A 16,287-nucleotide genomic window follows, 5' to 3' on the forward strand; every position below is an offset into this window, starting at 1 on the left:
ACATTGTTACAGACTGGTCCCTACACAGTGGTACATGATATAACATTGTTACGGACTGGTCCCTATACAGTGGTACATGATATAACATTGTTACGGACTGGTCCCTACACAGTGGTACATGATATAACATTGTTACAGATTGGTCCCTACACAGTGGTACATGATATAACATTGTTACAGACTGGTCCCTACACAGTGGTACATGATATAACATTGTTACAGACTGGTCCCTACACAGTGGTACATGATATAACATTGTTACGGACTGGTCCCTACACAGTGGTACATGATATAACATTGTTACGGACTGGTCCCTACATAGTGGACCCGTGAAGATGCGGGGTAGAATGGGTGGGTCTCCAGGAAACCTGCTTGTCGTAAAAGGTGACTATGCTTGTCGTATGAGGCAACTAACGGGATCGGGTGGTCAGGCTCGCTGACTTGGTTGATGCATGTCATCGTATCCCAATTGTGTGTATCGATGCTCATGATATCAATCACTGGATTGTCTGGTCCAGACTTGATTATTTACAGACCGCTGTCATATAGCTGGAATATTGCTGTGTGCAGCGTTAAACAACAAAAGAATTAAATAGTATAAGACTATTGCTGACCAGGTCCCTTCATGTACTGGACATAGTATAAGACTGTTACTGACCGGGTCCCTTCATGTACTGGACATAGTATAAGACTGTTACTGACCGGGTCCCTTCATGTACTGGACATAGTATAAGACTGTTACTGACCGGGTCCCTTCATGTACTGGAAATAGTATGAGACTGTTACTGACCGGGTCCCTTCATGTACTGGACATAGTATAAGACTGTTACTGACCGGGTCCCTTCATGTACTGGACATAGTATAAGACTGTTACTGACCGGGTCCCTTTATGTACTGGACATAGTATAAGACTGTTACTGACCGGGTCCCTTTATGTACTGGACATAGTATAAGACTGTTACTGACCGGGTCCCTTCATGTACTGGACATAGTATAAGACTGTTACTGACCGGGTCCCTTCATGTACTGGACATAGTATAAGACTGTTACTGACCAGGTCCCTTCATGTACTGGACATAGTATAAGACTGTTACTGACCGGGTCCCTTCATGTACTGGACATAGTATAAGACTGTTACTGACCGGGTCCCTTCATGTACTGGACATAGTATAAGACTGTTACTGACCGGGTCCCTTCATGTACTGGACATAGTATAAGACTGTTACTGACCGGGTCCCTTCATGTACTGGACATAGTATAAGACTGTTACTGACCGGGTGCCTTCATGTACTGAAATAGTATAAGACTGTTACTGACCGGGTCCCTTCATGTACTGGACATAGTATAAGACTGTTACTGACCGGGTCCCTTCATGTACTGGACATAGTATGAGACTGTTTCTGACCGGGTCCCTTCATGTACTGGATATAGTATAAGACTGTTACTGACCGGGTCCCTTCATTTACTGGATATAGTATAAGACTGTTACTGACCAGGTCCCTTCATGTACTGGACATAGTATAAGACTGTTACTGACCGGGTCCCTTCATGTACTGAAATAGTATAAGACTGTTACTGACCGGGTCCCTTCATGTACTGGACATAGTATAAGACTGTTACTGACCAGGTCCCTTCATGTACTGGACATAGTATAAGACTGTTACTGACCGGGTCCCTTCATGTACTGGACATAGTATAAGACTGTTACTGACCGGGTGCCTTCATGTACTGGACATAGTATAAGACTGTTACTGACCAGGTCCCTTCATGTACTGGACATAGTATAAGACTGTTACTGACCGGGTGCCTTCATGTACTGGACATAGTATAAGACTGTTACTGACCGGGTGCCTTCATGTACTGGACATAGTATAAGACTGTTACTGACCGGGTCCCTTCATGTACTGGACATAGTTTCCCTTGTAGGTGCTGCGAAGAAGCTTATCCTCGATATTGTAGTTGCGCTTCCCCTCAATCTCATCATCATCAATGTCTTCATCTGTGTAGTGCTTCCGCTCTTTCGCTCTCTGTAATGACAAAAGTTGTTAAGGTCTGGTCTTTGGTCGTTGGGATTAAATGTTTGAGTCCGGACTGTAGGTTCTTAAAGTGCCTCAAGCAAAGCTTGCTGCCATCAAGGTGAGCTAACACTGGAAACACATGCAGAGCCCACTCACCAGCTAAGTGTAGTTCTGGTACAGATCATTAATGTTCATGTTTACATATTAGAATTGGCAGGTAAAACAACACCTAAATACAACCTATGGTTAGTTTTAACAGGGAAAATAAATGTGAAGGTTGTTTAAAATGGTAACAATTCAGTTCTTCATTCACTGTTATGACTTTTAAACAATTGCCTTAGAGTGAGTGAGTGAGTGAGTGAGTGAGTGACTGAGTGAGTGAGCGAGCGTGGCAATTTAACGTCCACAGAAACACCATCTGGTTGTTATGGCAATGTTGGCAACAGACGAATGCAGTCAGAGACCATCCTCGGAGTGGCAGGCCACGCGTAATCAATAATCGACAAGACAACTGGATTTGAACAACACACCTACGACATCGATTCCAGCCAGCAACAGTGACTATTTCTCCGGCCGTGAATCAGTAACTTAGTATTGATACTTTGATATGCATAAATTTACATCAATACAGTATCAGTACAAAGAATGAATCGACATCTATGGCGATATACAATGAAATCCCTAAACTGATACAGGATATTTTACAAAGTGCTCATGGCAGGCAAATTTGGACAAAACTTCACTTTGTCCAAATTCTGATATTTTTCGAAGTCACTGGTTTTCAGAGGAGTGAGCAAGTAAGTATGGTTTTACTCCGCTTTTAGCAATATTCCAGCAAATATCACGGCGAGGGACACCAGAAATGAGCTTCACACATTGTACCCATGTGGGGAATGGAACCAGGTTCTTCAGTGTGACGAGTGAACGCTTTAACCACTAGGCTACCCCATCGCCCCTATTTCAGAGGAAGGATGAAACTGTGTGCCAATTGCGTGGATCGATGTTCATGCTATTAACCACTGGAATTCCTGGTCCAGACTCGATTATTTACAGAACGCCGTCACATAGCTGGAATATTGCTGAGTGTGGCGTTAAACAACAAACAAACGAACAGCACTACAAACACATGGTATTGGTTGAAGTGCTCCTTGATATAAAATCTACACTTGCAGAGTTGCCTCCCCTGGCAATGCTTCCACATCTTCAGTTAGCCAGTACCATCACACAGACAACAGCCTTCCAACACGCAGTGGTCATGAATAATGAATGTACACACCCCATTGCAACATTTCATCAATAATTTAAATATGTAATTTACTTTGAAATATCAATTGATATTTTCGAAAAATTATACTATAAAAGGATATTTAATGCTATTGTGTGCACATTTTATCATAAAATTAATGTTATTGAAAAACATAAACCTTTTGAGAAACATTTACTAAACCTTTTAAGTGGCGCAATGCAGAGATTATAGGAAATATCTGACAGTTACCATAGCACTGTTAATGTTAAAAAACAACTTTATTGAGAACATTCTGAAAAATAAACATGAATAACTGACAACATGAATTGTTGAAAACTTACTTCTACAGACGACATTCCTTCAGGGTGTGCCTCATTATGACCTAAATCCTTAAGATTTTCTTGCAAAAACAATTGCAAGCAATGAGTAGCAAACGATTCATGAAATCTTTCAATAAGCATTGTAAACAAATAGTACTAATCACAAAACTAAGCAAGTGTTTGTTCCAACACGATCCACACAAGAGACATGGTCTGTCCTGTGATTGGGTTGCTCAGGCCATCACAGACCATCACAGACCACGAAACAAAATAAACATGGCACTACTAGCTTTATTTATGTATTGACGATATAACTAGCTAAAACTTCACGTTTGCTCAGTTGTTCTAAAGCCCCGGTCGTAGTCAGATCCATAGCAAGCTTCATTAAATATGTTCAAACGCCCGTGTCCGAATTATGAATTCCGTCGTTATTAGCCACAAAACCTGTTTCTAATTCCATATTCATCCTTCAAAGGCGTTATTCACACAGCAGTAAATTATGGATGAAACCACTTCGGCCAAGACTTGATTCTTGAATAATACTAAGACAGATGTGTGCTATTGAGATAACGGTGAGGGTGATGTTCGAATGTCAAAAAATATATAAAAACATTTAGACATGTAAAGAACTTACTGTTTGAATAAAACTACGACTCTCGTCACCCCCATGCCTACTCTCAACATCATCAGTGAGGACATCACGCTCCCCCGGGGATGTCACTGCGTTCGCTTGCACAACCTCAACACACGCGTCCTCCATACATTCCGTCGTGGCCATGTCCTCGTGTTGACGAAGTAGGACTGCGACGTCACGGCTCCTACAGCTCTAGGTCTAGGTGACACTAGGTAACGCCTAGACTAAGTCCAAAATACTTCACAAAACAACTACACATTACCAGGAGAGACTCCACGGACGAACACACAATCCACATACAATACACCGCAGCTAAACCTCCATGTTTCAAAAGAGCTGTAAACTTGCTCAAATCTCAAAAGCGTTAAAATTTTAAACATTCATTTCACAATAACACCAACTTGCACTATGTAAACTTTTAAAAAAAGTTCCCCTATATAATTACGTCAGTTATTGGTTACAGCAAACTGCGTATAGTAAAATAAATAAACTGTTTTGAAGTTATGTTGATGACGTAATAAAGACTAGTTTCAAGTCTACATCCGCGTTGCGCCGAGGCGGAAACAGCGCAGATCGAGGTGAAGGCCGGGTTATGCTGAAGTGCAGTGTAGCGTCAAGCGTCTCGCGCTCTGTGCACTGTCAACACAATATAACGGTATTGTGTAAGGGAAGCCCCGGTCGCTATCGCCTGCATGTAGATGAACGTGTATATCCTCGCTAATAGACACTAACACTATTTAATTGTCACGTGTTTTAAATCGCGGGATGGACGTAAAATATAAGCTGGGGCATTTATTCAATATTGCAGAGGTATATTTACATTAAAATAAAGATTGAATACACACTTAACTTGTTTTCCTATCACCAGTTACTTTAACGCGAACAGTCTGCTCTGTCGGACTGTCGGAATCGTGGAATACCAGTGCAATGCAAATCTATTTTGTTCCGCAAAAATACCTTCCAATTCAAGAGTTTGCCACTAACGTGGCTATATACCCCACCCCTATTGCAGAATTTATGACATACTTAAATCTAAACAAACCCTAACCTTTTAAAACCGAGGTGGAACTTGTCATGGAAATTGTAAAAAACAGAAGAGTTTGGAACCGAAGTCCATCTTGTTGCCATGGAAACGTAAAAAATAAAAAATTCTAAAATTTCTAAATAGCAAAAGGCACCAGTTCAGCATGTACCTGACAAACCTGCAAAGTTTAATGAAATATTATTGAACGGTTTATGATTTATGCTCCGGAAACGAACCCTACCCTCACAGAACCCAAGTCCACCTCGTGCCATGGAAACGCAAAAAGTACATATTTCTAAAATTTCTAAATAGCAAAAGGCACCAGTTCAGCATGTACTTGACAGACCTGCAAAGTTTCAAGAAAAAGTATTGAACGGTTTCCGAGTTATGCTCCAGAAACGAAACGTGACGGACGGACGGAGCCCGTTTCTATATCCCCCGCCAACTTTGTTGGGCGGGGGATAATAATAATAGTCAAATGTTACCAATTAATTTTCGTTGTTTAACGACGCATCGGCAATAATCGAGTCTGGACGAGACAACCCAGTGATTAACATCATGAGCAGCGAACCGCGTCACTTGGGTACGATGATACGCATCAACAAAGTCAGCGAGCCTAACCACCTGATCCCTTTGCAACTTCACCACCGTGAACCTAAATATGACACGAAGTGCTAGTTGACGAATACTATGCTCAGATTGTTGACATAACGTGTACTGGGCACACTCGTGCAATTAAAGCTTAAAATGTATCATCAACAATTTTAAACATGACTGATGAGTGCTGTCCCCTTTCTTGCAAATCCAACAAAACATGGTACGGAAAACAGACCGTGATAAACCACCAGTGTTAAAAACACACAAACAACTGGTAACATCGATATGAGAGAAGTTCTTAACAGGAGATACCTCATGCGATGGGAGAGGTATGGCATTTCCGTCACATACGGGTATAACTAGATTAACATTTGGTCTATGATATCTTATTTTACACAATACCCTTCTCGACTCTAAAAATATTTTTTAAAATTTCCCTATGCTAATTCATGTGGAATAGAGCTATATAGAGCTGGCTAGATTTGCTTTGGTATACGTTTCTAGATTATTTTCATTTTCATAAAAAAAATATATTCCACAATCATTGTGCAGGACACGACGACACAAATACGGTAAAATATTTGACACAGCCAGATCTGCCTTAAAAAACAACCTTTTCTGAGCATCACATCCGTTGGCAAATCCACAGAAGTTAATACATAGTATTTCTGTTTCAGATTAATGAATATTTACGTGAACAGCAACTATGGCAGCATCTAAGTGTCAGAACACCACACCGGTATCAACACTTCCTGTATACCCGTACCCGGGGACTAGACACATAGAGGTGTCAGGATATATGACATTTTTCAGACACATTACGGTATTTCTGTGAGGTTTTACGGAAAATCAGAGAAATGTTAAGGTATATCAAATAGACCTACTGCTTATGGTCTAGCATCAGTACGCAGTAACAATATAGAGCCAGGGAGACTATACAAAGTGGGTCTATTGGGACACCATGATAGAACACATTTCTTGGTTTCATCTCTGCTCGTTACCGATGCACAAGAAAGCACTATCAATTATATCGATTCTTAATTCAGCAGTATTCTATTCTTCTTTGATTTTCTGCACATAATTGTTATCCTGATAACCTGTTTTCTGTCACCGACATTATGGCTGGTATTGGTCACGTGACACTGTAGTCCATACAGGGACAATATCAAAGTGCCATACACGTTGATGCCTAAAACATGTTAAACAAATAGACATGAAACAGTAAACTCTTTCAGCATATTTCGTCGTCAATTTGTGTTCAAACCAAACAACTCGGTGACTACAGATTTTGAAGACATGTGTTTTAAGAGTAAGTCGGCAAATATACAAAAGGAGTTAATGACTACCCGATTCTTGCACAATACTAAAGTTAATCCGTCATGGCGGTGGCCTCCATCTATTTAAAGTAGTATATTTCCATACAGTTTATCGTACATACAGAAGCAACTTCACAATACTTTGGCAATTCTAGATTTCTTCAGTTTCAGGTCAGAAATTCTCTGATTTTCTATGTATGATATATGCATATCAAAAGACAATTTAACACAAAGATCTTTATGTCATTTCATTTCAGAGACTTCCTATTCGTCCACTCTCTATCAAAAGATAAAAATAAATGATACGAAATATGACTGACCCGCAACTTATTTAGATTATGGGCTATTAATGATCTTCAACAAAGGACCAAGTCGCGCATATATACATTATCACCCTTGGGGTTGTATCATTTTTACAACGGTATCTGTTTAAAAAAGCCGAAAGAAAGTCCCATCCATTGTTCACCAAGCCATTACTCTACAACACTGCGGTGAAAAGTCATTGTTGTGTTTCCAACGTGTGCAATTTACTTGGATCCGATAGTAGTCATAGTGTAGTCGGAAACCAAATGATGCATATCCCGAACAAGGGCTCGTGCACGCCGAGAAAGCGCCCCGAACGTGAGATATGTAACCGAAAGAGCAGCTGCGAATGCAGCCTAATGATCAAACAACAGCTTGAGGCTTTATCCATAGAAATATGAACCTCTGGCTCAGTGTTTAACACAAGCTGGAGAAGTAAATTCACAGAACCCGGCCTTGATAGAAACAGACGGGCTGATAACGATCTTTATCATATGTTTTACACAGGGTATAACTGAAATTATTTCCCCAGTGTTCGTCTGTTTTTTAACTAGCCCCCAGATTCAGTACCGAGGGCCCAGAAATACAACATTTGATGTCACCTTGGCGGCGATGTACGCTAATTCCATCGTGTCCTGTTTAATCTGTCAAAATAAATGTCCTGACAAAGACATGGAAATACATTTTGAAATAATCATAAACGTAAGATGTAAGTCCAGGGTCACGTGCCTGCACGTGACTTCATTGTTCACCCAAGTCTCATTATTTACATAATATACCAATATCTACACTTGGACTATAATTATACTAGTGTAGCAGTGCGTCAGTATTCTGGAGATTCATGATAATTCAGAAGGGGTGATGCCTAACTGCTAGGGACCAGGGTGGCGTTGTACAAAACAACCTTAGGCCTAAGACTGTCGTAAGTCTAAGTTAAGGTATTGGAGTTACGATCACCTTAGCGCTAATATCGCTTTGAACAACGGCACCAAGTCATTTATTGTAGTGAGTGAGTATGGTTTTACGCCGCTATTAGCAATATTCCAGCAATATCACGGCGGGGGACACCCGAAATGGGCTTCACACATTTTACCCACGTCGGGAATCGAACCCGGGTCTTCGGCGTGACGAGCGAACGCTTTAACCACGAGGCTACCCGACCGCCCTCATTTATTGTAAGGGGAGGGAGACCCGAAATACTGACAGTCTTTAGGGGAGGGTCATAAAAAATAATACACATTTTTGGGCAGGGTTATGAAATAATAACATTAAAAATTAAATACAAAGAGCTTTTGCATTTTGTCTTTTCAGAGAGGGTCACAAACGACATGTGCATTAAAACTAGCTTCAAACAGTACAATGGTCGACAGGGTCGGACATAACCTTAAATTTTGTATAAAACCTACATCGTACTTCGTGATCAGTGTGCACCACGCGGGGGAGAAAAGAGTATTGGATGATACCATATCCTGTACAACAATCACAACACACAGCTAACAATCCGGAAACAGGAAAGTGGTGTTAACTCAAATCCATCTTCTAAATCTACCGTTCAAGGGAGAGAACTGAGTGTTGTTACCCTCGTCCAAGTCAGCGGCGCGCTGAGGAAACCGCCATCGTTGGGTCTTTAATAGACTTGCACAAGTCTCAAAGACAATTATTATTAGTTTAAATCATGATTTCTAGATTATGTAAATAATAAGAACAAGCTGTCCCTATAAGAGACTGTAGTCTTTGTAATGTCCACATGTCAAGACTTGCCTATTAAGAGGATACAATTACTACACATCTATGGACATTTCTCTCAGTACAGCCTTGGAGCAAGGCTACGCATACAGTGATATCATTATATATCTTTTTCACTCACTACATATTTCGTCAGTTAAGCATCCACTGCACCAATGAGCAGGTGCGCCGGGGATACGACAGGACGGCCCTTGGAACAAAACTAACGTCCACAATATACTGCATGCGATACTTCTTACTAAACATCCGGGCAGCAGAAAGTATACACCCTTGCTTGAGGGTGGTTCAACATGAAACACACAAGAAATGGTTATTCGATGGTGATGTATTTGATACGGGTATCATAGTTGTGTTTTCGACCTTAAGTTCGAGGGGTTTCGGATCTATTTTCAGCCTAGTAACGTTTTGATAAAGATTGAAATATTTTGGTCAAATTCAATTTTCAAGTGTATACTTTCTTTAGGCGGATAGTTTATATACTGTTTGTTGCAAGGTGAAAAGGGAATTTGAAGAAATGATAATTTAGAAAGCAATACTGTTGGTTGGCGGATTCAAGTATCTCGCAAGGAATTACATTTATCAGCAGTGTATGACTATTAATCCAACAATGAATATTCGGAGTACAAAATAGTTTGTTAAAGCTACCCCCACACACTTTAAACGTCTTATTGTTGAGTGAGTGAGTACGGTTTTACGCCGATTTTAGCAATATTCCAGCAATATCACGGCGGGTGACACAGGAATGGGCTTCACACATTGTACCCATGTCGGGAATCGAACCCGGGTCTTCGGTGTGACGAGCGAACGCTTTAACCACAAGGCTACCCGACCGCCCATACACAATTTGAACATAATTGTCCTTTAGAGCATAGACTCCTGTATGTGTCATCCTTGCACTGGGCAGGTAAAGGAAGACAATAGCATAACGCCATCACGTCATCCTAGATAGTGATATTAAACACACACTAGTGTCATCCCAGCCCGAAGGAGTACAGGTTAATATCTGATTAATGATCCTCCGCGTTATTTGTGTCGTGCAGGATCTATCAGCATGTAGGAATTGGAACATTAGCAAAAACTGCTGTATTGTTATTCATAATAATCACGGGTAACACTGAAGTAAGCCAATGTTCAAATTTCTGAGAGTTCTCAATCTATGGACTGCACAAGTCGCTATCCGTGTCTTGAGTGAAGGAGTGAGTGAGTTTGGTTTTAGCAATATTTCAGCAATATCACGGAGAGAGACACCAGAAATGGGCTCCACATAAGTGAATGAGTGAGTCTGTGAGTGATTTTAACGCCGTTTCGGCTGTTTTCTGAACAGATATATGTGTTGCCATCACCTCGTTTGTTACCACGCCAACCATTAATCATTGTCGTGTCTACGTGTCCTACAACCAGCCTGTCAGAGACTTGTGTTTCACATGTATGCGCTGACAGTTATTGACTCAACTGATTCACTTAATATCTGGACGTGGAATGACAGAGAACGCCGCCATCTTACATTTCTGCACCACACTTGTTCACCAACTCCGTCCACAAACATGTCCTATACTCCGGATACGTTAATTTGGATACATGCTAATCCGGGCGATTTCAATGATTCTCCCGAGTTGGTGGGTTACATATACATTCACGTTTTCATATAAAAATGTGCGTGAAATAACTGACTAGGTTCGAATCTCGGCGCTCAACATTAATGTGCGCTAACCAATACCCCCTGGACCTCAGTGTAACAGCACTGGTCACGTGATACTGACGTTCTGGGTCAGGGATTGAGGTTCAGTTGTCATGGTGATATTGTCATACTGGGTCACAGAGCACGACCCACCCATACATTCCAGCCATACCACAGCCTGGAACACCATGAATGGACTTCACACATTGTACCCATCCGGGAAATCAAACCCAGTTTTCAGGTCCGTGAGCCACTGCGTTAACCACCTGGCCACCGCAGTTCGCGGTCTGGGTTTGAGGGAACAATAGTTCGATTCCGTTATCTATGCATGTTGATCCACACGTGATCTTTGTGTTTCGACATTGGTCGAGTAGACGGGTATGTTCTTGAATAGGCTGCAATGTTGCTGGTTGATTCGTCCATGTTCACGTGCTCTCAACTTCGACACGTGTCCTTAACATAATCCAGCAAAGTTCTAACATGTGTCGATACCATACTAACACTGATATGTATTCCTACACCACCCGTTAGTCCCTTAAAAAAACGTATCTATTTAAAAGTATACATCTGCACATAAAAATAAAATCCAAATGGGAGCCCAGGACAATTCTTTATTCCCAGAGTTGAGGCAATCTATGCTTGCCGACTCATTCTAACTTACGCTAACAAGTTAAATTCATTTTTTAATTTATTTAGGGGTCTGGAGACTTATATGTTCCTAAAGGATAAGATCCATATAGAAAGAAATAGGGACTTGATTTGTTTTCTTCATTTTAGAATGTAACACACCCCCCGTTTGTATTTGTATCATTCTCCTGATGTACGTACTAGAACAGAAAGACACCGTGTAGTGTAGTCAGGTATAAGTGTCATTCGCCGGTGAGTGAGAATAGTTTTACGACACTTAAAGCAACATTCCAGCCACACACAAGCGGAAGGACAGCAAGGATACATAAACATGCATGAGAACCTAGCTGGAACGACTTTTAGCAATATTTACAGAACCGCATGACATTGCCAGAAAGTTTTGATAGAGGTTTCCTGGTGTGAGTGTTTTTGAAAACAAACATGGCGACAAATCATTTGGCACTATATAATAAATGGGTCGGTTCACTCAGGCTGCGTATTTATACGCTATTTCTAATTTACATAAGTTGGCGAAAATTATAAGAATTACAGTTTATGATAAAGAGATAACACCCTCGTTTGTCCTGTACAGTAAGTACTCCATATAAGAATAACAAGCACGTATACCTAACGAATGATATTTACAATAGGAACACTCACTCGGCAAAATAGATAAATAAATTAATAAATATAGCACACCCTTACTGACGGGATAATTCTATAAGTACTTGACTTAGAATACATACACACGTGACTGCCAAGGTTATTCTCCGTCTTGGGAGCTGTGCGGCTCATGTGGTATATGCGATTTCTTCCCGTCGACCTGCAAATCCCACCTGACACTGTACTCAAGACGTGCCCTGCTTGCAACGTCTAATTCGCCGTCACTAATGTTCGGAGACATGTGCATGATTTCTCGGAGCCTGACAAGTCGGTTTTAAACGGATTAATGAGCGTCATAGGCAGTAATACATTAGGGAGCTTTAGTAGTTTGTTCGTATTTGAAAAACAACATTATAAACGAAAGCAGGACATATAAAGAAGACTTAGTTCTAAAACATCCAAGCTTCAAACTGACAAAATTTAACATGCAAAATACCTGCAGTATTTCACGAATGCGTTCAGATGTCATATGAATAGTTAAGTGGTCAACGGCAGACTATTTGCGCATAACAAACCCGACCTTTAGCGAACGAAATTTGACAATGAAAGCGATGTTTATTTTCATGCTGTATCAGACTAATAAATGGGAACTCATAATAATTGATAAATAATGTACCCATGTATGTCAGGTTTGTAACCCAATTACTTATAGCTACAAAACAAGCTAATAACTGCTAAAATGAATATTCAACTTATTTGGTTACAGCTACGGTGCTTATTGATTTTTTATTATTTTGCTAAAACCCATACACTCACAAATAATTAAATTCGAGAACCTTGACAGCTGTGACGCGGAAACTGCTACACTGCCAGTCAGGTCACTACATGTTTTCAACATAATATTAGAGAAAACACCAAATGTTTGACAAATCGACAATTAGCTGGAGTTTAACAATTCCCAACTACTGGAGACAGGAAAGCGTCAAACTTTGCAATAGTAGAAGATTTAAATTCAATTGTCCAAATTTCCCGATTCATATTTCCTGGGCGTCTTGCTGACCAGCGATATGATGTGTCATTGCAGACACAACCCGGAAATGTTTTAAGCATAGTTGATGCAACAGTGGTCATACTAAACCAGGGAATAACAGGGACTTACACCTTCATGTGAATGGAACAATAACACTATCCGGAAGTCATTTTCTGCTTCCAGCTTACTTTCGTTGTAACACAAATGAATGCATTGATGCCGTGACCACATCCCAGAGGCGTTCTCGGGACTGGGAATGGTATTTTGTAACCGCCAATATTGTTTTATCCAACAGCTCTTAATCGCAAATATTACATTTTTAGCTGGGCCTATTATTAAAGGGAAAATCAAACACAAAATTGGATTTTGCAGTGCCTTATGCACACGTCGGAAAGGAACCTTACACAATCTAAAGAACATGAATATAATAGACGTCTTCTGTTACTGTGAAGCTTCAACAAATAGCACAAAGAATGAAATATAGGAGCGCCGACTTTCACAGACACAATAAAACACATTTTGACCGATATATTTCTAACTAAAACCAAAAGAATTTATTTTAATAAGAATCAAGAAATACTGAAAAGACCTGAAGGGCCTCGAGATGTACACAAAACAGAACTTTTCTATGAATGTCTTGAAAACAATATAGTCCCCAAAATATAGGAATAGAAACTACCACTAGCCCAAGTCCGTTTTGCTATCAAGGTATCCAAAGGCAGGTAGAGCCTCAAAGAGTTGGGGGATGTTCTTTCTGTTATCACTATTCCTGCCAGTAGACCTTCTACATTAATGTCTATATTAATAGTTTTGTCTCTAACTAGTTCCCTTTATACAATGGTCTACCATAACAGCCTCGCCATACAGGAAATAGTCCCATGTCGCTAGGCCTTGTGAAACACCACAGGTGTTGGAAAAAGCCCGCTGGATAACAAATACATGTCCTGCTGTCCCTCTAAATATTCATGATTATTTTCATTAGTTTATATTTTAACTATTGTGTGATCGATGGGCTGATCTGATCTGGGTACTTCCGGGATGCTAGTCGCTGAACATCGCCAGGCGTGTTCCCTGACAACTAGTTGTCGCGGGAATAGTAGCATAGCCGGAGACGGAAGGTGGTTGTAATATATGCTGCTGTTAGCTGTATTTTGCAGAAATACCACGACAGGGGTCGCTATCAGTCCTGCGCCATGACTGTGGAATATATATATATATATATTTATTATGTTTTTTTACTAAACGCCTAGGCAAGTCCAGATAACACTAAATCAAGTCTTGTTTCCTTGATTCCACAGTGAAAACAGCAGAAGAGGAAAGGTTCTTTTGGAAAAAAAATAAAAAAATATTACAATTATCTAAAAGAAATAGTTTCATAGACTAAGCGTTAGTCCAGGCTCACTATCAATGGGTTTCACATTGAACCCCTGTCACTCGTGTCATTCCCAGACAAGCCCTTTGTCTTCCTGTAGGTTAATACGGGGAAATGCGAGTAGTGACGAATGACTGCATGTATGTGGGGAATCGAACCCGGGTCTGCGGGGTGACGAGCGAACACGTGACCATGTTTTACCTCGCCACCCTAGAAGGAGACAACTATTCCACTAATACCATTAAAATTGTCATACCATATTTATTTAATAACAAAGTTAGTTTTGTGTGGTAGATGTATTCCGTTTCACGATAAAAAAATCCAATCCAATTCTAAATTAATAATCGTAAAGGGCGTTGACTGGCAATTAAACCAAATGTATGAATAAATGAGTTCACCTTAATAACATGTTCAAAAACAAATCCTTCTTTTTACTTACATATTTATTCAACAATTCGAAATCTTCTAATAATATACTACAAAATTAAACGTTGTTTTGTTTGACTCCCATTAAGTCATATTACGTCATGCTTCTTGGCGAGCTTATTAACATCATTTACCAAACAAAACACAAAAAGACTGCCGTTTATTTTGCTATGCTGCACCCGTGATGAGATTTGAAATTAGAAGAAAAATACAAGTAAAATGTCGATTATCCAATTCGTTTTACATTTCAATATGGACGAGTACCACCAAAATAGAGGCCAGCTTCGTTCTAGAAATCAAAATATCAAACTCGGACGTCTGTGATTCATGTTAATTGTTCTGCGACCTCTGATCGTTTGGTGATTTTAGATCCAATATTGCTAATACGCCAAGCGTGATTGTTTTAAGAAGCAGTTACTATTTGTCAAGACGCCGCCCCCAATCGACCAACCCACATGTCCGCCTTATCTAAAGCCCCTTCCTCAAACAACGACTCATCACGTGGCCTCGTTTCTCACTCGAATGTCCATTGTGCCGGGGTGTCGTATAACCGAACGCATTACTCATGGTTAGGGCTCCATAACGGCAGCTACAACCCTGACCTTGGATACGGCACTATGGAAAGAAACGGCGACAGATGCAAGAAAGTTGGTCATAATAGACAGTGTCAAGTCCAGACCCCGCAGTCCAGGGTAGGCTTCATTCTCCACACAATGACTTCCTGACCGGTATTACAATTGAACGCTTCGTTAAGGGGGAAAATGAGATTTGCAAGTCATGCCTGGCTGGATTCAGTTGGAGGGATAGCATTTGTTCTTGTCGATAAATAAAACAGCTCTAAATCTGGGTACTTTATCCAGATATACAGTTGTTGGGAGATTGTTGGTTGCATAAATCAGGAAGCCTAGTGACACTATCTTCCTCTCATGTTTGAATTATGAATTATAAATCGTGAAACACCGCATTATACTTGGTTATGTATTCCAGGTCGTCTCAATTACTGCATCGGAGTTATGCAACGATAAAGTCCCAATACTTTCTTACGATGCGATACACACTTGACTTCGCCCAAGACACTTGAGCAACAACAACAATTATAACATATACACACTCTACGTGCATGCGTCTGAATGAAAACAAACATAGAGCCCCACACCACTGAGATGGGGGATGAGTGTAGGCTTCTAGAGCCGTGAAGGGGGTGAGCATAAGTTGTTAGAGCTGAGAAGGGGATGGGTATAGGCTGCTAGACCTGAGATGGCGATGGGTATAGGCTGCTAGAGCTGAGAAGGGGATGGGTATAGGTTGTTAGAGCTGAGATGGGGAAGGGTATAGGCTTCTAGAGCT

General features: G+C 40.6%; 1 protein-coding gene across 3 annotated transcripts in view; it reads right to left on the minus strand.

Annotated features, from left to right (window-relative positions):
- Window positions 1-16,287, minus strand: part of LOC139472256 (lysine-specific demethylase 2A-like) — a 52,426-nt gene that overhangs the window by 27,774 nt on the left and 8,365 nt on the right. The window contains exons 1-2 of one of the 3 annotated variants that reach the window (XM_071254650.1): window positions 4,219-4,600; window positions 1,889-2,027 (exon numbers count right to left, since the gene is read on the minus strand). In XM_071254650.1, coding sequence (XP_071110751.1) covers window positions 1,889-2,027; window positions 4,219-4,362 — 283 coding nt within the window. In that variant the 5' untranslated portion in view covers window positions 4,363-4,600. Of the gene's footprint in view, window positions 1-658; window positions 680-1,888; window positions 2,028-4,218; window positions 4,601-16,287 lie in introns of those variants that run through there. The other 2 variants (XM_071254651.1, XM_071254652.1) reach the window with 2 other exon arrangements.

Source organism: Haliotis cracherodii, unplaced genomic scaffold (assembly GCF_022045235.1).
Source record: "Haliotis cracherodii isolate W230 unplaced genomic scaffold, xgHalCrac1.p SCAF_24, whole genome shotgun sequence".
NCBI classification, from domain to species: Eukaryota; Metazoa; Mollusca; class Gastropoda; order Lepetellida; family Haliotidae; genus Haliotis; species Haliotis cracherodii.